The 23,245-nt window shown below is 44.8% G+C and overlaps 2 protein-coding genes across 3 annotated transcripts in view; one reads left to right on the top strand and one right to left on the bottom strand.

The window, feature by feature from the left end:
* Window positions 1–2,732, top strand: part of LOC121531642 (prickle-like protein 1) — an 89,794-nt gene extending 87,062 nt beyond the window's left edge. Inside the window, exons 7-8 of the mRNA XM_041836987.2 lie at window positions 8–925; window positions 1,132–2,732. Of these exons, the coding sequence (XP_041692921.2) occupies window positions 8–925; window positions 1,132–2,066 (1,853 nt within the window). The 3' untranslated portion in view covers window positions 2,067–2,732. The remainder of the gene's footprint in view (window positions 1–7; window positions 926–1,131) is intronic.
* A 5,698-nt stretch (window positions 2,733–8,430) lies between these two features.
* Window positions 8,431–23,245, bottom strand: part of LOC121531641 (periphilin-1) — a 32,612-nt gene continuing 17,797 nt past the window's right edge. For both annotated transcript variants that reach the window (XM_041836984.2, XM_041836985.2), the window contains 2 exons: window positions 22,629–22,772; window positions 8,431–9,202 (listed from right to left, as the gene is read on the bottom strand). In XM_041836984.2, the coding sequence (XP_041692918.2) occupies window positions 9,110–9,202; window positions 22,629–22,772 (237 nt within the window). In that variant the 3' untranslated portion in view covers window positions 8,431–9,109. The remainder of the gene's footprint in view (window positions 9,203–22,628; window positions 22,773–23,245) is intronic.

Raw genomic sequence — 23,245 nt, 5'->3', positions numbered from 1 at the left:
CTCCTAGGTGTGGACCATGCCCAGATGACGTACGACGGTCTCCACTGGCACGCCACCAAGGGTTGTTTCTGCTGTGCCCAGTGTAAGAGCTGTCTGCTGGGCTGTCCCTTCCTGCCCAAGCAGGGCCGGATCTACTGCTCCAAGGCCTGCAGTCTGGGAGAGGACGTCCATGCCTCAGACTCCTCCGACTCCGCCTTCCAGTCGGCGCGCTCCCGTGAGTCCCGCCGCAGCGTACGCATGGGCAAGAGCAGCCGCTCGGCTGACCAGTGCCGCCAGTCGCTCCTCTTCTCACCCTCCGTCAACTACAAGTTCCCCGGGTTTACCGGTAACCCAGACACCGATACGCTCACCAACAAACTGGCCCACCTGGGTTTAACCAACGAGGAGTGCTTCTGGAGAGGGAGGGAGGACACTGAGGCCCCTGAGGACCGGGACGAGGAGGAGTGGGCCGAGCATGAAGACTACATGACCCAGCTGCTGCTCAAGTTCGGGGAGCACGGTATCTTCCAGCAGGGTGAGCTGGTCAACTCCAGACCTCCAACTGATCTGTGGATGACCGAGGCGGTCAAGATGAAACAGTGTGAGCCTCAGGGCTCTAGGGCTGAGAGTGGAGGCATTGGAGGAGGACGTGGAGGAGGGTCAGGCAGTCAGAGCCTGGCCAGTAAGAAGTACCAGGCAGATATGTACTGGGCCCAGTCCCAGGACGGGCTGGGGGATTCGGCCTACGGGAGCCACCCTGGCCCGGCCAGCAATAGGAAGCTCCAGGAGCTGGAGCACGCGGCTGGGAGCAACGGGGGTACCGGCTTCCAGGGGGAGGAGAAGCAGTGGTATGACAACTCTCTGGAGTGTATCACAGATGAGCTGAAACAGAAGGATCAGAGCGTCAGGGACTCCATGGACTCACTGGCACTGTCCAACATCACCGGTAAGACATGTTGCCTCTCCATTGAAATAGCCTTTTAGTCCAGTACTAGACTTAATCTGTCCCGGAAACCGGCTCTGAGAACTTGATCTGATTCGCATCCTAATGTTCAATGTTCTGTGATGGCAGAATATTCTTTGAAACAGCACGGTGACAAGACAACTTGTACAAATACATTTCATTATCTCTCTCTCCCGCTCTTCTTCCAGGTGCCTCTGTAGATGGCGATAGTAAAGAGAGACCTCTGGTCTACTCCTTACAGAGCTTCCAGGACCTCGAGGCTGAGAGAGACTGTGAGAACACAAGCAACATGGGAACTCTCAACTCCTCCATGTTACACCGCAGTGCCACTTCCCTGAAGAGCCTTACGTCTGAGCTGGAGCCGGAGGAGAACGTACCAGAGGAAGAGGAGAAGGCCCCTCTTCCCTCTCCCACCAAGCCTCCTCACGTCCCGGCGTTGAGACGGACTCGATCCCAGTCCCGACCCCAACAGGTGAAGTTCTCCCCAGACGTCGTGGACAACAGTCTCTATGGTGACCTGCAGGTGCGCCAGCCCCCGATGAGCGAGCGGACGCGGCGGCGAGCATACCACTTCGAGGAGCAGGACCAGGAGCTTGGTGACTCAGGCTCCGGCCGCCATCACAACCACCCTCACCACAGGAGGCGCCGCAAGTCACGCTCCGACAACGCTCTCCACCTGGTGCCCAAGGAGAGGGCCAACCGCATGTACTTCAGAGATGACCACAGAGGCCATGGGGGCCACAGCTTCAGCTCCAAGGGGCCCCAGCAGCAGGCCTTCCTGCCCAACCAGCAGGGGTATGGCCAGGCCCAGCATCCCCACCACCATCCCCACCAAGCCACCTCAGACTACCGACTCCAGCAGGGCCCAGCCATGGAGAGGTTCATGGGGTTGTGTGGGGACAGGGACGAGGATGACTGGTGCTCCACCTGCTCCTCTTCCTCCTCCGAGTCTGAGGAGGAAGGCTTCTTCCTGGGCCAGCCCATCCCCCAGACACACAGACACTACTATGATGGCCTGCCCAGCCATGTGGCAGGCCTGCCCTCCCCGCCTTACGGAGCAGTCCCACGGACTAAGTCCAAAAAGAAGAAGGGGCACAAGGGGAAGAACTGTATCATTTCATAAGACTGGACTTTTTATGGTCCCCTGTTGGTCCACTTTTAAAATGATGTCTGCAACCCCCTTCTGAATCTCTTGTTGTTTCCACTATTGTGAATACAGAAATGTCCAGCTTGTTAAATTGTCTTGCCAACTGGATGTAGTACATGTTAATACGGCTCTGATCCTATCATTGAAATGCATTACAAAAAAACAGACAGTTTCATAAACACATTTCAAAGCTGTCATCATAATTGTATTAGAAAACATTTTATGCAAATAACAACTTTGAACAAATGTATTTATAAAACAGCATTTACAGACTAACGGAAATGACTATTTAACAGTGCAGATGTTAATGTATATATTGTAAAGTTCAGATACAAAACTGATATTTTTTTATAACCCTGAGTTCCAAGTGTTTTTGTAGTGGAATGGCATTGAAAGACAAAACTGATTGCAGTTATCAAAGAACCTTCTCTTTTCTTAACCAGGGTTTGAAAAATTAAATATGATATGATGTTCTGCCAGCAAAGGCATTCAGAGTAGAAGAGTTTGACCCTGGGCCTGGTTTTCCAAGAGCATCTTAAAAAGGTGAAATATGCAGAAAACGCTCTGCCATTTCCTTGTTGCTAAAATTCGAATAGTTCCCCTAATTTCAGTTTAAGTGACAAAACAAGCAAGTATAGTGTAGAGAATCATTGTACCATGTAAACCGCTGTGAAATATATTTTCCATAACACAAAATATTGTATTTTCAGCTGTTTGAAGCTGGTGTAATAAACAAAGTAAGACGCAAAAACTAAACTTAAGAACGGGAAGCATAGAAATAGCTCACAGAACATATCTATCGCTTCTTAGACTTGAATTCAATGAGAATGACATATCTATAACTCACATTTCTGTGAATTTGGTCAGGTCGCCCAAAAAGTTACATATTGCAGCTTTAAGGCCAAGTTTATCGTTAGAACCGTCGTAGGAGCATCGTTAAATCTCTGAGCTGTTTCTCAAAACCATTGTTGCACTTGAAAACGCTACTACTACTTCAGAACAGAACAGCTAAGTGCGTCAGATGCTTTACCCCTTCCACGTCGCTTCATACACTGAAGATAAACATAGAATCAAATGGTTTATCAGTCTCTCTGTGACCGCCGATATCAGATTAAAGCTGACTACAAATACGTTGCCAATGTCTTTGCAATTGATACAATCAACGTATAAAAACATTCTTCAAATAAAAACCCGAGATGACTGCATTAAAAGTTAAACAGTAGGCTATAGGCCTATTTCAATTATATTGAAATATATCTCATGTTCAATCAATTGAGTTCCAGTTTCCTACTTGTAGGCTACGGTCTAATTTGTCTCAATATATTTCATGATGTGTAGCCTTACGTGCACAATGATGTGGCAAATCGGTGATTTAATGCATTTTTATTGGGTAAGCATTAGAATAAGCCGCCTCAACATTTGCAGCCGTAGGTGGTAGTCTCGCTCTGGGAGCTGATCCGTCGTCAGTATTGTGAAATAATTATAATGTTAAAGTAAGATTTGAATGGAGAAAGCTGATCCGAGAGCAGCGTTTCCTTTCTTTCGATCCCATCAGTATCGACACATACTCCAAGGATGCACTAAGCGACCGTTCTCTCTGCGTGGCGGTTTGGGAAACGCATGTTACATCTTCGGCCGTTGTGGGAAAGATGCATCGTTAAAACACTCGTAAACCTAAGTTCCATCGCTTTCGGGAAACCGGGCCCAGGTTATTTCTATGTATGTGCTTCTTTTGCATTTAGGCTTATGCAGTTGCAGCCCTGACAAGTGGGGATATCACATGTACTACAGTGCTGTGAAAAAGTATTTGCCCTCTTTCTAATTTTCTCTACTTTTGCATATTTGTGATACTGAATGTTATCAGATCTTCAACCAAAACCTAATATTAGATAAAGGGAACATACAGTGAAGGAAGAAAGTATTTGATCCCCTGCTGATGTTGTACGTTTGCCCACTGACAAAGAAATTATCAGTCTATAATTTTAATGGTAGGTTTATTTGAACAGTGAGAGACAGAATAACAACAACAAAATCCAGAAAAACGCATGTCAAAAATGTTATAAATTGATTTGCATTTTAATGAGGGAAATAAGTATTTGACCCCCTCTCATTCAGAAAGATTTCTAGCTCCCATGTGTCTTTTATACAGGTAACGAGCTGAGATTAGGAGCACACCCTTAAAGGGAGTGCTCCTAATCTCAGTTTGTTACCTGTATAAAAGACACCTGTCCACAGAAGCAATCAATCAATCAGATTCCAAACTCTCCACCATGGCCAAGACCAAAGAGCTCTCCAAGGATGTCAGGGACAAGATTGTAGACCTACACAAGGCTGGAATGGGCTACAAGACCATCGCCAAGCAGCTTGGTGAGAAGGTGACAACAGTTGGTGCGATTATTCGCAAATGGAAGAAACACAAAAGAACTGTCAATCTCCCTCGGCCTGGGGCTCCATGTAAGATCTCACCTCGTGGAGTTGCAATGATCATGAGAACGGTGAGGAATCAGCCCAGAACTACACGGGAGGATCTTGTCAATGATCAAGGCAGCTGGGACCATAGTCACCAAGAAAACAATTGGTAACACACTATGCCGTGAAGGACTGAAATCCTGCAGCGCCCGCAAGGTCCCCCTGCTCAAGAAAGCCCATATACAGGCCCGTCTGAAGTTTGCCAATGAACATCTGAATGATTCAGAGGAGAACTGGGTGAAAGTGTTGTGATGAGACCAAAATCGAGCTCTTTGGCATCAACTCAACTCGCCGTGTTTGGAGGAGGAGGAATGCTGCCTATGACCCCAAGAACACCATCCCCACCGTCAAACATGGAGGAGGAAACATTATGTTTTGGGGGTGTTTTTCTGCTAAGGGGACAGGACAACTTCACCGTATCAAAAAGGGACGATGGACGGGGCCTTGTACCGTCAAATCTTGGGTGAGAACCTCCTTCCCTCAGCCAGGGCATTGGAAATGGGTCGTGGATGGCTATTCCAGCATGACAATGACCCAAAACACACGGCCAAGGCAACAAAGGAGTGGCTCAAGAAGAAGCACATTAAGGTCCTGGAGTGGCCTAGCCAGGCTCCAGACCTTAATCCCATAGAAAATCTGTGGAGGGAGCTGAAGGTTCGAGTTGCCAAACGTCAGCCTCAAAATCTTAATGACTTGGAGAAGATCTGCAAAGAGGTATGAGACAAAATCCCTCCTGAGATGTGTGCAAACCTGGTGGCCAACTACAAGAAACGTCTGACCTCTGTGATTGCCAACAAGGGTTTTGCCACCAAGTACTAAGTCATGTTTTGCGGAGGGGTCAAATACTTATTTCCCTCATTAAAATGCAAATCAATTTATTTGACATGCGTTTTTCTGGATTTTTTTGTTGTTATTCTGTCTCTCATGGTTCAAATAAACCTAACATTAAAATTATAGACTGATCATTTCTTTGTCAGTGGGCAAACGTACAAAATCAGCAGGGGATCAAATACTTTTTTCCCTCACTGTAAGTGAACAAATAACACAACAATTACATATTTATTTCATAAACAAAGTTATGCAACACCCAATTCCCCTGTGTGAAAAAGTAATTGCCCCCTTACATTCAATAACTGGTTGTGCCACCTTTAGCTGCAATGACTCCAACCAAATGCTTCCTGTAGTTGTTGATCAGTCTCTCACGTCGCTGTGGAGGAAATTTGGCCCACTCTTCCATGCAGAACTGCTTTAACTCAGTGACGTGTGGGTTTTCAAGCACGAACTGCTCGTTTCAAGTCCTGCCACAACATCTCAATTGGGATTAGGACAAAACTTCCAATTTGTTGCTTTTTAGCAATTTTCATGTAGACTTGATTGTGTGTTTTGGATCATTGTCTTGCTGCATGACCCAGCTGCGCTTCAGCTTCAGCTCACAGACGGATGGTCTGACATTCTCCTGTAGAATTCTCTGATAAAGAGCAGAATTCATGGTTCCTTCTATTAAGGCAAGTCGTCCAGGTCCTGAGGCAGCAAAGCATCCCCAAACCATCACACCACCACCACCATGCTTGACCTTTGGTTTCATGTTCTTACTGTGGAATGCAGAGTTTGGTTTTCGCAAGACATAAATGGGACCCATCTCGTCCAAAAAGTTGACTCAAGTTTGCCAAAAAGCACCTGGATGATCATCAAGACTCTTGGAAGAACGTTCTATGGACAGATGATTCAAAAGCATAACTTTTTGGACGACATGGTTCCAGTAATGTCTTGCGAAAACCAAACTCTGCATTCCACAGTTAGAACATAATACCAAAGGTCAAGCATGAGTTAAAGCAGTTCTGCATGGAAGAGTGGGCCAAATTTCCTCCACAGCGACGTGAGAGACTGATCAACAACTACAGGAAGCATTTGGTTGCAGATAAAACACAACCAGTTATTGAGTGTAAGGGGGCAATTACTTTTTCACACAGGGGTATTGGGTGTTGCATAACTTTGTTTATGACATAAATGAAATAAATATGTAATTGTTGTGTTATTTGTTCACTTATGTTCCCTTTATCTAATATTAGGTTTTGGTTGAAGATCTGATAACATTCAGTATCACAAATATGCAAAAGTAGAGAAAATTAGAAAGGGGGCAAATACTTTTTCACAGCACTTTCACAGTATATAGGGCCTGGTTGGGTTTACCATTTTATTTATGGGTCATATTGTATTGTAAACAGATCACAGTCATCTGTATAAATGTAAAAACTGGAATAAGGCTAAGGTTGATAATAATAATTGTAATAAAAAATATATTATAACGTGATGAGAATTGTCGTTTATTCCGACTGTTGAGCAAAGTCCCAAAAAGCTGGTACAGAACTAGTACAGTATAAATAATGATTATTGTGTAGAGGACCAGTTGTTAAATAACTTTTATTACCAAATAGAAAATAAAACATGTAAAGAATTTAAGAACACATGACAGTAAATACACAAAAATATGCCAAATATGTATGATACGGTTGTTTACCACTTGGTCAGAAAGCCAGTAGTAGTGGATTAAGGAGTAAAGATGACAGAGTATAGAAATGACAGCTGGACATTTAGAGTCTGAAATCTACAACAGCATGGAAACAAGCCAATCAAATCAGAATGCTTCGTTTTTTAACATAGAAGAAAATATGAACTCCACAAAGCAGTGGTGACCAACTGGTCGATCTCCAAGGCATTTCTTGTGGATCCCAAACATTTCTGTAAAAAACCCAACGATAGATAAAGCCTTGCGTTTCTATAAATGTTTTTGTCTTGGGCTGTTACCGGTAGGTGCACTTGATTCAGCTGCCCTGCAAATTAAGTGCACTATAGGTCTACCGCTGGCCAATCGGATGGCTCAGATTACCGTGTCTGCAGTAATTTAGCAGGCGTAAAAGAAAGCTACAGCAAACTTGATACTGTGAGATTTCAAAACTTGTCAAACCATTACTAGAGAGAGACTGTCAATGAATACTGCAAAGAGCTGCTGTTTTTATGAGTGAGTTCATGTTTAAGTTCTTACTCAGCACTGTCAACTCTTTGTTCAACACTTTTATAAGCCATAAAATGCCTGTTCTCCCTACTTCCACTCACACTACAACCAGCACTGCAGCTGTAATGAATGAGTAGGAAGGTGTATCGACAGGCTTGCGTTGTTATTATTAGAGGCTTGGGTCTATTTTAATATCGAGGAATATTTAACTTTCTCTGTTCACAGGAGTAACATGAATTTGTGCATGAGGCAGAAATAATGTGGTGGGAGTCGAGTTCCGCCATCAGCTGGATGACAGTGTCCTTTTTGGTCAGAGTCAGTGGAGGAACGGGAGAGTAGAGGGGTCAGAGTCAGTGGAGGAACGGGAGAGTAGAGGGGTCAGAGTCAGTGGAGGAACGGGAGAGCAGAGGGGTCAGAGTCAGTGGAGGAACGGGAGAGTAGAGGGGTCAGAGTCAGTGGAGGAACGGGAGAGTAGAGGGGTCAGAGTCAGTGGAGGAACGGGAGAGCAGAGGGGTCAGAGTCAGTGGAGGAAAGGGAGAGCAGAGGGGTCAGAGTCAGTGGAGGAACGGGAGAGCAGAGGGGTCAGAGTCAGTGGAGGAACGGGAGAGCGGAGGGGTCAGAGTCAGTGGAGGAACGGGAGAGCGGAGGGGTCAGAGTCAGTGGAGGAACGGGAGAGCGGAGGGGTCAGAGTCAGTGGAGGAACGGGAGAGCAGAGGGGTCAGAGTCAGTGGAGGAACGGGAGAGCAGAGGGGTCAGAGTCAGTGGAGGAAAGGGAGAGTAGAGGGATGTTGAGAGGCGGACCCTCAGTCTGCTGCTCTCTCCCTCCGCTGAGACTGACCAGCAGATACAGGCACCATCAGCCCAGTAAAATTAAAATAAAATTATTTAAATGTATGCTCACTCAGCTGTGCCTCACAAGTAATACAACAATTGATCTATTACCGTGTGATCATATAGCTTACCTCAAATTTTGAAATATATCTATTTTTTTAATGGTCCGAACAACAATGCATTGGCAGGGCAATCCAAGCGAAGCCAATATTCGGCGATAATGTATTGGGCATATAGCTTACTGCACAAACCTCATTGCTACAGTACTGTTTTTAATAGGTTATGTTGCATAGGCTTACGTTTTCTAAGAAATGTTTTTTAAAAAATCTGTTGCATTTCGACTCAGAAAGTAATCTCAACTCAGAAAATGTTGGTGAAAATAAAACACTTATTCTCAATTAAGCATGTTTTTAATACAAGGAAGTGACCTTTTTTGTGACCAATTCTCTTTTGGTAAAAATTGTACTTCTTGAATGTTTCCCTCTTATTGGCACAGTATTGAGAGAATATCACACTAGGTTGCCTCCTCTCACAACGTCTATACCACCGCCCAAACGCCACCTCTGGTCCATCAGTCCTGGCATGTAATAAGGGCTTTGTGGTTCCCCTCATGTTGACGGTTGAGGCTTTATGACCTGGTCCAGCTCTAAGATGAAGTGTCGGAGGTCGTCAAGGCAACGCTCCCTGATCTCAATCAGGTTGTCCTTCAGAGGGTTCTGGAGCATCTTCTCCAGACTGGCTCCTTGATCACCAGCATCTTCACCACCGTGCCAAACGTCTCGCAGTCCTGCTTGTACCGCTGCACACACAAATCCCTAAATTAGAAATGTAGCCTATACAAACCATAGTCTCCTGCTCTAAAAACGCCTCACAGTCCTACATTAGCAATGTATACAAACCATCCAGTGTGCACTGTTCTGAAACAAAGTAGTAGAAAAACTTTATCCTATTAGGGAAATTGATTAATTACCACAGAATCAATAAAGTAAAAAGACAGCCATTGATTGAATAACAAAGTACCACCACATGAACCATGAATAAAACACATGCACCATCAGAAGCAGGAGAAGCTAGCGTCATAAATATAACTGAAGAATGAAGTTGTACAATGTGCAGTGACACCTTTGCTTCAAAGTGTCTTTAATAGCTGTAACACAAGTAGCGAACACCATTTTTATAGGTTTTTTCAGGTTCAGGCCTAGTCCTCGTTCCAACACTTTACTGTGAACTTAATGAACCCACAATTTCTGGCAAGTATGTGTATTCAACGAAACAGGTGTGTGCAAGCCTGTGTGTCCAACCTTCCATTGGAACAAAATGGAGCGAAGGAGTTATATTAGGAGTCTGTTAGCGTTAGCTGTTCAGTTCCTTCACACCACATGGTAACTAAACAGACTCTCTCTCAGGTCCAGCAGGCAGCTCTGGTTTTACAGCCTGCCACACTAGAAAGGGCTGGTAACCTCTATTAAACCAGGGCTAGGGTCCCAAGCAGGTGCTAGCCCACTGGGCACTAGGTCTTTATCACCTGGGGGGGGGGGGTTTAAGTGAACAGTGTGTGTATGTGTGTTTGATCCCCTCCTGGAGGACAGCCTCCTCTGAAGTCCCCTAATAAGCGCCATATGAAGTTCCCTATAAAGTGTCCTATGAAGGAGGGCACAAGAGCACAGAGAGCAGTCTGGGACAAGGGTTCAGCTAATCTAATCCTGCCAAGCCCCCTCTGCTCTCCCCACTCTAGTGTGACTTCAGAGCGAAGCAAAAACCCTCAATGAAAGTTCACTGGAGCTTGCTGGTGGCAGGCTAAGCTTTACTGTTGCTTTTAACACCAATGAAACCTTTAGCCCACACTGTGTAAGCTTTGAACGACGTCATCGTTGGCGATTGACTCACTGAAAAAATTACAATAACTAAACACTGGCTTCATTTAACATTATGGAGTTAGAAGTATTTTTAAGTCACTAAAGAAGTTAATGGATGTGCGGTAGTCTCCCCCCAAACAATTTGTAGTGGCAAACATTCTTTCCAGTGGTAAAAGCTGTTATTTTATAGGAATAATAGACTATAATGGCTTTGTCAGACAGTCTCATTCTCTGCGTCAATTTCACAAAACAGCAAGAGAATCCTGTACCTACATTTGAAGTCGGAAGTTTACAAAAACAATTTTTTCAACCACTCCACAAATTTCTTGTTAACAAACTATAGTTCTGGCAAGTCGGTTAGGATTTCTACTTTGTGCATGACACAAGTAATTTTTCCAACAATTGTTTACATACAGATTATTTCACTTATAATTCACTGTATCACAATTCCAGTGAGTCAGAAGTTTACATACACTAAGTTGACTGTGCCTTTAAAAAGCTTGGAAAATTCCAGAAAATGTCGTCATGGCTTTAGAAGCTTCTGAGTCAATTGGAGGTGTACCTGTGGATGCATTTCAAGGCCTACCTTCAAACTCAGTGCCTCTTTGCTTGACATCATGGGAAAATCAAAAGAAATCAGCCAAGACCTCAGAAAAAAAATTGTAGACCTCCACAAGTCCGGTTCATCCTTGGGAGCAATTTCCAACTGCCTGAAAGGTACCACGTTTATCTGTACAAACAATAGTACGCACGAATACACACCATGGGAACACGCAGCCGTCATACCGCTCAGGAAGGAGACGTGTTCTGTCTCCTAGAGATGAACGTACTTTGGTGCGAAAAGTGCAAATCAATCCCAGAACAACAGAAAATGACCTTGTGAAGATGCTGGAGGAAACAGGTACAAAAGTATCTATATCCACAGTAAAACGAGTCCTATATCGACATAACCTGAAAGGCCGCTCAGCAAGGAAGAAGCCACTGCTCCAAAACCGCCATGAAAAAGACAGACAACGGTTTGCAACTGCACATGGGGACAAAGATCGTACTTTTTGGAGAAATGTCCTCTGGTCTGATGAAACAAAAATATAATTGTTTGGCCATAATGACCATCGTTATGTTTGGAGGAAAAAGGCGGTGGCTTGCAAGCCAAAGAACACCAACCCAACCGTGAAGCACGGTGGTGGCAGCATTATGCTGTGGGGTGCTTTGCTGCAGGAGGGACTGGTGCACTTCACAAAATAGATGGCATCATGAGGAAGGAAAATTATGTGGATATATTGAAGCAACATCTCAAGACATCAGTCAGGAAGTTAAAGCTTGGTCGCAAATTGGTCTTCCAAATGGACAATGACCCCAAGCATACTTCCAAAGTTGTGGCAAAATGGCTTAAGGACAACAAAGTCAAGGTATTGGAGTGGCCATCACAAAGCCCTGACGTCAATCCTATAGAAAATGTGTGGGCAGAACTGAAAAAGCGTGTGCGAGCAAGGAGGCCTACAAACCTGACTCAGTTACACCAGCTCTGTCAGGAGGAATGGGCCAAAATTCACCCAACCTATTGTGGGAAGCTTGTGGAAGGCTACCCAAAACGTTTGACCCAAGTTAAACAATTTAAAGGCAATGCTACCAAATACTAATTGAGTGTATGTAAACGTCATATGTGATGAAATAAATAAAAGCTGAAATAAATCAATCTCTCTACTATTATTCTGACATTTCACATTCTTAAAATAATGTGGTGATCCTAACTGACCTAAGACAGGACATTTTTACTAGGATTAAATGACAGGAATTGTGAAAAACTGAGTTTAAATGTATTTGGCTAAGGTGTATGTAAACTTCCGACTTCAGTAGTGATCTAAAGAAGTCCCAGGAAGCTTTGTTAAGAGGAAGGACTGTGTCATGTAAAGACCCTGTAGCCATTTTGGAAATCTAGGCTGTAGTAGTCTTTTCTACTTTAGAATAGCTTAAGCAAAGAAAATACGTAATATTTCAGATTTGTTATCTTCTGACTGTGCGGGACAAAATATATCTACAGACCAGTATCCCTTCTTTCTTTTCTCTCCAAAACTCTTGAGTGTGCCGTCTTTAGCCAACTCTCTTGCTATTTCTCTCAGAATGACCTTCTTGATTCAAACCAGTCAGGTTTCAAGACTGGTCATTCAACTGAGACTGCTCTTCTCTGTGTCCAGGAGACTCTCCGCACTGCTAAAGGTAACTCTCTCTCCTCTGCTCTTGTCCTTCTAGACCTGTCTGCTGCCTTTGATACTGTGAACCATCAGATCCTCCTCTCCACCCTCTCCGGCGCGGCTCACTCTTGGATTGCGTCCTACCTGACCGGTCGCTCCTACCAAGTGGCGTGGCGAGAATCTGTCTCCGCACCACGTGCTCTCACCACTGGTGTCCCCCAGGGCTCAGTTCTAAGCCCACTCCTATTCTCGCTATACACCAAGTCACTTGGCTCTGTCATATCCTCACATGGCCTCTCCTATAATTGCTACGCAGACGTCACACAACTATAATTCTCCTTTCCCCCTTCTGATAACCAGGTGGCGAATCGCATCTCTGCATGTCTGGCAGACATATCAGTGTGGATGACGGATCACCACCTCAAGCTGAACCTCGGCAAGACGGAGCTGCTCTTCCTCCCGGGGAAGGACTGCCCGTTCCATGATCTCGCCATCACGGTTGACAACTCCGTTGTGTCCTCCTCCCAGAGTGCGAAGAGCCTTGGCGTGACCCTGGACAACACCCTGTCGTTCTCCGCTAACATCAAGGCGGTGACCCGATCCTGTAGGTTCATGCTCTACAACATTCGGAGAGTACGACCCTGCCTTACACAGGAAGCGGCACAGGTCCTAATCCAGGCACTTGTCGTCTCCCGTCTGGATTACTGCAACTCGCTGTTGGCTGGGCTCCCTGCCTGTGCCATTAAACCCCTACAACTCATCAAGAATGCCGCAGCCCGTCTGGTGTTCAACCTTCCCAAGTTCTCTCACGTCACCCCCCTCCTCCGCACACTCCACTGGCTTCCAGTTGAAGCTTGCATCTGCTACAAGACCATGGTGCTTGCCTACGGAGCTGTGAGGGGAACGGCACCTCCTTACCTTCAGGCTCTGATCAGACCCTACACCCAAACGAGAGCATTGCGTTCATCCATCTCTGGCCTGCTGGCCCCCCTACCTTTGCGGAAGCACAGTTCCCGCTCAGCCCAGTCAAAACTGTTCGCTGCTCTGGCACCCCAATGGTGGAACAAGCTCCCTCACGATGCCAGGACAGCGGAGTCACTCACCACCTTCCGGAGACACTTGAAACCCCACCTCTTTAAGGAATACCTGGGATAGGATAAAGTAATCCTTCTACCCCCCCTTACCCCACCCCAAAGAAAGAAAAAAAATATATAAAAAAATATTGTAAAGTGGTTATCCCACTGGCTATAAGGTGAATGTACCAATTTGTAAGTCGCTCTGGATAAGAGCGTCTGCTAAATGACGTAAATGTATATCAGTGAGTTGAAAGACATAAAGAAGAGTTTTAGAGTGGTCTAAGGACAGCTGCCGGTCAGATAATCTGCGTTGAGAAGGAAGTTGGTTTGACCCTAGCATAAAATCAGGCCTTGTTCCAGGACGCCGTCCGCTACGACGCCGTCCGCTACGACGCCGTCCGCTACGAGGCCTTCCTGAGACCGTCCGTCCGCCCGCTACGAGGCCGGCCGTCCGCTACGTGCAAAGGGCATGTGTACGTGTTCTTGAAAATTTTCCGTATTGACTGACCTTCATGTCTTCAAGTAATGATGGACAGTCATTTCTCTTGCTATTTTGAGCTGTTCTTGCCATAATATGGACTTGGTCTTTTACCAAATAGGGCTATCTTCTGTATACCCCCCACCTTGTCACAACAAGTGATTTGCTCAAAAGCATTAAGAAGGAAAGAAATTCCACAAATTAAAGTTTTAAGAAGGCACATCTGTTAATTGAAATGCATTCCAGGTGACTACCTCATGAAGCTGGTTGAGAGAATGCCAAGCGTGTGCAAAGCTGTCATCAAGGCAAAGGTTGGCTATTTGAAGAATCTAAAATCTAAAATATATTTTGATTTGTTTAACACTTTTTTGGTTACTACATGATTCCATGTGTGTTATTTCATAGTTTTGATGTCTTCACTATTATTCTAAAATGTAATTTTTTTTTTTTTTAATAAAGCAAAACCCTTGAATGAGTAGGTGTGTCCAAACTTTTGACTGGTACTGAGGGCTCTTAGTAGAGACAGTTAGGTGGGCCAAGTCAAGTCACGGAGAACCACAGTACTTTCAAAGGTCAGGGTAATAATAGAAAGTCTAACCTGAAACAATGAGGTTTAAAACAGGCCAAGACGCATGGGAAAGTTCACCCTGTTACATAAACTAAAACAAATAGCCGAGCACACCAAGCACATTTCAGATACACAGGGCGTATACTAAAGGACATTTAAGGTTTTGCTCATTAACTGAGTAGTCTAAACTGATCTTTTAGACTAGGACCTACATGGTTTCAGTGATGCATGTAGTTCTGTCTTTTTTTTTGTTTTTGTTTTTTTGTCATTTAGCAGACGCTCTTATCCAGAGCGACTTACAGGAGCAATTAGGGTTAAGTGCCTTGCTCAAGGGCACATCGACAGATTTTACACCTAGTCGGCTCTGGGATTAGAACCAGCGACCTTTCGGTTACTGGCACAACGCTCTTACCCACTAAGCTACCTGCCGCCCTATCAGTCCTTGAGCTGTTCTTGTCTATTAATGTTCTGTATTATGTCATGCTTCATGTTTTGTGTGGACCCCAGGAAGAGTAACTGCTGCTTTTGCAACAGCTAATGTGGATCCTAATAAAATACCAAAAAATACAAAATGCCATGTTCAACTGGGAATTCCTATATAAGACATGTCACACCTGCTACCACCTGAGGTATTTTAAGGGTCAACTGGGGCAAGCAAGGTAAGGACGGTTAAGTGAAATTATACACACTCCACCATACTCTCCTGAAAGAGACTAAACGAGGGGTCTCTTCTCTGCTGTAGCTACCTGCTAATTAAGAGTAAATTAAAATAAGTGCAGTTTGTGCCTCCAGCCTCCAAACGTCTCAAGGTCTCCGATATTCTCTCTCTCTCTCCCCATCTCTCGGTCTATCCCATCTTTTTCGCTCTCTCACTCTGTCGGAGTCTTTCCATTGCCCTGAAAATACCCTCTCAGCTCAGCTAGCTGCAGCATGTCGAGGCAGTTAACACAGCCAGTTATCTGCACATTCCCGCATCCCTAACCCACATTCTGCAGCCTGTAGGCTGCTCTCAGAACTGGAGCAGAACTGCAATGACCTGCAGAGGTGTGTTGCTGATGTAGACAAGATTCTAGAACACATAAGGTTAGATTCTAGAGAGTCAATTCTATAAGATTCTAGAGTAAATCGGCGCTCAAACTGAAAACGTTTACCCAAGAAAGCCATTACCCAAAGTGCTCGAGTACAGAGCCAACAACATTGTCACGGTCCCAATACTTTTGGAGCTCACTGTATGTAGTCCCATTTGTAATACTAATCAAAACACATACTCAAGACAAAGTACAACAACCAAAACATTTTTGTGAAAATGTCAAACCCTGACAGATATATCCTGAATGTGGGAGATATTAGCCTTAGAGACTAATTCTTTAGAGGCTCGGCACACTTTATACAAACGGATGATTCAGAGCACTCGCAGTATGTGAATAGCGTTTTGTCACAAAATGGGCGGCTCCTTGTAGTACGTAGTCCTGCCTGTTGCTTTCGACAGAGTTTTGTTCCGCTCAAATAATGCCCAGCGGTGGGGGCAGTGTTGTGTAGACAATGAAGCTCTGTATTTTACCACCAAACTCGCTTGGTTCAAATGGAACCAGGAAAATAGATTTCTCTCCTTATTCTCTTCTGGCACAAAGTTGTTTCACAAAATAATTAACTGGACATATCAAATTGTGTCGTGGTTCCCAATCAACTTCAAAATCACAACTTCAAGAACGCTCCAGCTTGGTTAAGCTTGGCATTAGACTCCTGTATCAAATAAGCAGACTATTTTGCATTGATAACCAAATATAATCTGTGACTGTTCAAACAATAAACCAAACATCGTAGGCTTAGAATTCCCCCCCAAAATTGTATCTTGTTTAGAAGTAATAACTAGGTGATTCTAGGTTATTTTGAAAAGGTAAAAACAGAAAAATTACTACATTCTATTGTTAGCTGATATGGAAGCAAATATGTTCAAGCAGCATATCAAACTTGGATAATTTGATAGGTTACACTGGCAAGTATAAGATTATTTGCCAGGGCATATTATTTAATTATAAATCTGATTATTTCACATGGAGATGTGGGAAGCTAAAAGGTTAGCTAGCTTGCAGGCTGTTTAGCCAGCTTTCTAGCAAGGGAAGAGAACCAGAACGTGATTCTTCTTTGCTTTCACCACAAATGGAAAGACAACAAAAAAAACTCTGCTATCGTCCCTTTGTGAACGTTGCTATTTGGGAGTCTAGCAACGCATGGTATGGCGAGGTATCATGTGACCAAAAGTTGCGTGCTGCTTAAAAAACACAAATCTGACTGCACAGGCTCACTCCCACACATAAAATGACGTATGTGATCTCAGCATCAGCCTTTAATGTCTGTAGGCTGTGTAGCCCATCATGTCAACCGTAGCCACCAGGTCACATAATGATAGTGTTGGACTGACACCAACCACAGGGAAGAGCGAGACAAAACTACATGTGTGGCCAAGTAACTCCAGGGTCAACTTCCTCTTTAAACAACTTTCTCCTCCTAGTCAGAAGGATAACTTGCTACTTTATTCAGTTTCTACTTTATTCTGAAACAGTTTGATCAAATAGGGAAATACACTTAATAATGAATTTAGGATACGTTTGATCAGTACACTGTGCTATGAGAGTAACTTTTTCATTTTGGTAAGCATATTTGTGAAGGAGAGAAAAATTGGTTCCAGGTTTGAAGATGCATTAAGAAACAAGTAACATGAACAAGACAAAAGGAATGGTCACATCTCAGAGTACCCACCAGCTACAGTTACCACCAGGCTGATTATGTTTGCCATCTTTCAAAACAAAAACTCTTTCCCTAAGCTTTTTCCCAAACTACAGTGTGTGTTGACACTGATTACATGTTCACTTCATTAGGTTCCTATATACACTTCTACACGCTTTGAAGCTTCAAAAAGGAAGGCGTGGGAATTAGTTTTAAAAAAGGCCTTGTGATGAACAATTAACTCAAAATGAATGATTTCCCTTGACATTACTGCGCGCGCACACACACACACACAGTCTTGGAGGGAGAATTGTATGAGAGAGGAAGAGCGTCACGGCGTATTAATAACAATACAGAGTATTTAGGGAGTACCGTTTCCTCAAACTATACTCTGAACCCTCAGACAGAACAGAACCAGTCCCTTGTTACTTTACAAAACAGGAAGGTTTAACCTGCACCTGTGTGTGTGTGTGTGTGTGTGTGTGTGTGTGTGTGTGTATGTGTTATGCCTGGGTTCCCCCCCTACCTCCCAGGTGGGAGCCAGGGGCCGATCTCCAGACCGGATACTGGAGGTAGGGCCACACAGGACGGGTTGAGAAGCCAGGGCTGAGGGTTTCAGCGTGGGGAAGTGAAGTGGTGAAGGGGGGCAGTTGGGGTAGACGTGGAGGTCTGGATTATGGGGGTACAGTGGAGTATGTGTGTTTGCTTGCTTGTGTGTCTGTATGTACAGTACCAGTCAAGAGTTTGGACACACCTACTCATTCAAGGGTTTTTCTTTATTTTGACAATTTTCTACATTGTAGAATAACAGTGAAGACATCCAAACTATGAAATAACACATATGGAATAATGTAGTAACCAAAAAGGTGTTAAACAAATCAAAATATATTTTAGATTTTGGATTCTTCAAAGTAGCCACCCTTTGCCTTGATGACAGCTTTGCACACTCTTGGCATTCTCTCAACCAGCTTCATGAGGAATGCTTTTCCAATAGCCTTAAAGGAGATCCCACATATGCTGAGCACTTGTTGGCTGCTTTTCCTTCACTCTGCGGTCCAACTCATCCCAAACCATCTCAATTGGGTTGAGGTCGGGTGATTGTGGAGGCCAGGTCATCTGATGCAGCACTCCATCACTCTCCTTCTTGGTGAAATAGCCCTTACACAGCCTGGAGGTGTGTTGGGTCATTGTCCTGTTGAAAAAATGATAGTTCCACTAAGCGCAAACCAGATGGGATGGTGTATCGCTGCAGAATGCTGTGGTAGCCATGCTGGTTAAGTGTGCCTTGAATTCTAAATAAATCACAGACAGTGTCACCAGCAAAGCAACCCCACACCACCACCTCCATGCTTCACGGTGGGAACCACACGTGCAGAGATCATCTGTTCACCTACTCTGCATCTCACAAAGACACGGCGGTTGGAACCAAAACTCGCAAACTTGGACTCATCAGACCAAAGGACAGATTTCCACCTAATGTCCATTGCTCGTGTTTCTTGGCCCAAGCAAGTCTCTTCTTATTATTGGTGTCCTTTAGTAGTGGTTTCCTTGCAGCAATTAGATCATGAAGGCCTGATTCACACAGTCTCCTCTGAACAGTTGCTGTTGAGATGTGTCTGTGACTTGAACTCTGTGAAGCATTTATTTGGGCTGCAATTTGAGTGGCAGCTAACTCTAATGAACGTATCCTCTGCAGCAGAGGTAACTCTGGGTCTTCCTTTCCTGTGGAGGTCCTCATGAGAGCCAGTTTCATCATAGCGCTTGATGGTTTTTGCGACTGCACTTGAAGAAACATTCAAAGTTCTTGAAATTTTCCGCATTGACTGACCTTCATGTCTTAGAGTAATGATGGACTGCCATTTCTCTTTGCTTATTTGAGCTGTTCTTGCCAAATAGGGCTATATTCTGTATACCACCTCTACCTTGTCACAACACACACATTAAGAAGGAAAGAGATTCCACAAATTAACTTTTAACAAGGCACACATGTTAATTGAAATGCATTCCAGGTGACTACTTCATGAAGCTGGTTGACAGAATGCCTAGAGTGTTCAAAGCTGTCATCTAGGCAAAGGGTGGCTACTTTGAAGAATCTCAAATATAAAACATATTTTGATTAGTTTAAACACTTTTTTGGTCACTACATGATTCCATTTGTGTTGTTTCATAGTTTATGTCTTCACTATTATTCTACAATGTAGAATAATAGTACACATAAAGAAATACCCTGGAATGAGTAGGTGTGTCCAAACTTTTGACTGGTAGTGTATGTACAGTGGGGGGAAAAAGTATTTAGTCAGCCACCAATTGTGCAAGTTCTCCCACTTAAAAATATGAGAGAGGCCTGTAATTTTCATCATAGGTACACGTCAACTATGACAGACAAATTGAGAATTTTTTTTCCAGAAAATCACATTGTAGGATTTTTAATGAATTTATTTGCAAATTATGGTGGAAAATAAGTATTTGGTCACCTACAAACAAGCAAGATTTCTGGCTCTCACAGACCTGTAACTTCTTCTTTAAGAGGCTCCTCTGTCCTCCACTTGTTACCTGTATTAATGGCACCTGTTTGAACTTGTTATCAGTATAAAAGACACCTGTCCACAACCTCAAACAGTCACACTCCAAACTCCACTATGGCCAAGACCAAAGAGCTGTCAAAGGACACCAGAAACAAAATTGTAGACCTGCACCAGGCTGGGAAGACTGAATCTGCAATAGGTAAGCAGCTTGGTTTGAAGAAATCAACTGTGGGAGCAATTATTAGGAAATGGAAGAGGTACTGAGGCAGGCAGAGAGGGAGGCACAGAAACAGGTACTGAGGCAGGCAGAGAGGGAGGCACAGAAACAGGTACTGAGGCAGGCAGAGAGGGAGGCACAGAAACAGGTACTGAGGCAGGCAGAGAGGGAGGCACAGAAACAGGTACTGAGGCAGGCAGAGAGGGAGGCACAGAAACAGGTACTGAGGCAGGCAGAGAGGGAGGCACAGAAACAGGTACTGAGGCAGGCAGAGAGGGAGGCACAGAAACAGGTACTGAGGCAGGCAGAGAGGGAGGCACAGAAACAGGTACTGAGGCAGGCAGAGAGAGAGGCACAGAAACAGGTACAGAGGCAGGCAGAGAGGGAGGCACAGAAACAGGTACTGAGGCAGGCAGAGAGGGAGGCACAGAAACAGGTACTGAGGCAGGCAGAGAGGGAGGCACAGAAACAGGTACAGAGGCAGGCAGAGAGGGAGGCACAGAAACAGGTACTGAGGCAGGCAGAGAGGGAGGCACAGAAACAGGTACTGAGGCAGGCAGAGAGAGAGGCACAGAAACAGGTACTGTGGCAGGCAGAGAGGGAGGCACAGAAACAGGTACTGAGGCAGGCAGAGAGGGAGGCACAGAAACAGGTACTGTGGCAGGCAGAGAGGGAGGCACAGAAACAGGTACTGTGGCAGGCAGAGAGGGAGGCACAGAAACAGGTACTGTGGCAGGCAGAGAGGGAGGCAGGGGTCCTGAGTTAATAAGGGAAGTGGAGTAATGTCTGGAGGGCCTAGTACACAGAGGATATTATTAAAAACAGCCACGTAATCACTCAGCCTGGGCTGACTGCAGACCGGACCAGCCGTATCCCAAATGCACCCTATTCCCTATAAAAGGAATAGGGTGCCATTTGGGACGCAGCTCCATCTCAAGGACTAATAGGGGAGAAATGGATATCTTTAATTTACACTGATTTAAATTATGACTGGAGGGACTACTCAGAAAATAACTGCCAGCCACTTTGGTCTCGATATTCAAATTCAGTTGAAAAGTTTCTCTGAAACTTCACGTGGTTTCTCTGATACTTCATCTAGTTTCTCTAACCAAAATGTAAATAGTAGTTGCAAATCCATGCTTGAAAAATCGGAGGAGAATCTGTGGGCAAATGCTTAAAAGTGTAGTACCATCAATTAAATACAGGGTTACAAGATCAAGTGTTGTCAACTACTAGCTTGTTATCTGACTCATTTGATTGTATTTTTTAAATTCCGCTAACGTAACACAGGAGTATTTCAAGAGGAAGTTACTGGATCTTAGCATAAATAAATGTCTCGGTTTTCTCATTTGCTTTCCTTGCCTGTAAATAGGCCACATATTACGTGGCTAAGGTAGCTCAACAGTAGGGTATTATAAGAACATCAACCAGACAAACATTTCTCGACCGACCCCACTGAGTATCCAAATCATATGGAGTTGTGTCTACTTCCAGTCCTCATCCCTCATTCTCACTGCAAATGTGCTCATTCAACAGCCTCCCCTGAAACTCAGGACAGGATACAGGAATGAGTGCTCGTGGCTCAGGGGTGGTGTGGGAGGTAAGAGGTGACCTCTTTCCTCCATGTGGAGGTAAATAAACAGCTATGGACTGGAGCCATCACACTAAATCAGTGTAGGTCTGAACCACATGCCAGCTCCAGCCCCATCCTATGTCAAAGGCACCAGCCACCCAGCCCATATCCCCATCCCAAACCCTATCCCCAGCCCCCGTCTGCCCCAATCATATCCCCAGCCTCAGCTCCAGCCACATCCCCAGCCACATCCATCCCTGTTTCTGTTAGGTCTGGTGACTTTGGCTTGGTGTTTCACTGTACAGGGACTAGGGATCACACTGCATTTGGCTGAGCTCAATACAGATGTTACAAGCCGGTCCCTCTAACCACTGCTGCTTTGACCTGGTTAAGAAATGACAGGGTAAGCGTTTGTGTGTTATGTGTGCGTAAGAGTGCGTGTGTGTACAGTATAAAAGTGGAATAGTATAAAAGTAATCATTCTACCCCCCACAAAAAAATAATTTAAAAAAGTGGTTGTCCCACTGGCTATCATAAGTTGAATGCACCAACTTGTAAGTCGCTCTGGATAAGAGCGTCTGCTAAATGACGTAAATGTAAATGTAATGCCAAAAGAAGAACCCACACCATAGGTGGCCTGCCTGAACACTGCAAGACAATTCCTGCCCCGGTTTAACGGGAACAGATAAGTGGTAGTGTAGCGCAGTGTGTGTATATATAGAGGGAGGCCCGGGCAGGCAGACTCAAAAGAGCATCACAACCCACAGTGCTCCTTTCTGCCAACTCATCCTCCTCCTCCTCCTCTCCTTCTCTCTCTCTCTCTCCACACCCCAAATCAAAACGACATGTTCCTGAGACACCATATACAGGCAATAGGGTTTCAGAGAGCCATTAATCCAAATGGAGGAAAGGTTTAGGACTTGGACTAGAGAAAGTGAAGCTACCACACAGCTAGCAGAGTAGCAGAGTATTAGCTAGCAGTTGGGGGGTCGTTGGATAGTGGGACCTCTTACCTTCTCGATTTCCAGCGCTTTAGCTGCGATGGCTTGAGAGCGCCGTGTCTTGAAGTTGTCCTCCTGCGTCTGCTCCTTCTCCTCCTTCGCCGACACCGTCTCCTTCGGCCCCGCTAGCAGGGCTGGGGTGGGGACACGCTCCTCCTGGGAGGGCAAAGGTTAAAGGGTTAGAGGTCAGGGGTTAGAGTAACAGGCAGGACACAGCAGTTCAAATGGCTTAACAGATTCTGCTTTCAAATTCAAAGCGTGTGAAGGCAACACTGATCAGAGTCAACATGGTTTTTGCTGTTGTTTTCTCGTTGTTCAGCGCAACAAAACACTATTATGCATGCAGCATCTCAACAGTAATCTAGAATGTTTTGACCACTACAACTTTGATCAAAGGACTGCAGACAGCCAAAGATGAAGGCCCACGCCTACAGACGTCAACGAATCATCATACTGCATCATTTAGTGTTAAAAGGGAAAAGAGAAACAAAACATGATCAATTTGAAGCGAGAGGAAGCCTTTTGTTACCGTGTTAGCATTGAAAACCAACAGCTTGTGAAACACCCATTACTTTCAGTTTACAGAATCCAGAAAGCTTTCAACCACGGCAAGGAAATGGGTCATGCAT

Source organism: Coregonus clupeaformis, chromosome 19 (genome assembly GCF_020615455.1).
Source record: "Coregonus clupeaformis isolate EN_2021a chromosome 19, ASM2061545v1, whole genome shotgun sequence".
Taxonomy (NCBI): domain Eukaryota; kingdom Metazoa; phylum Chordata; class Actinopteri; order Salmoniformes; family Salmonidae; genus Coregonus; species Coregonus clupeaformis.
The sequence above is the reverse complement of the archived record's forward strand: the minus strand, read 5'-3'. Positions and strand labels throughout refer to the sequence as shown.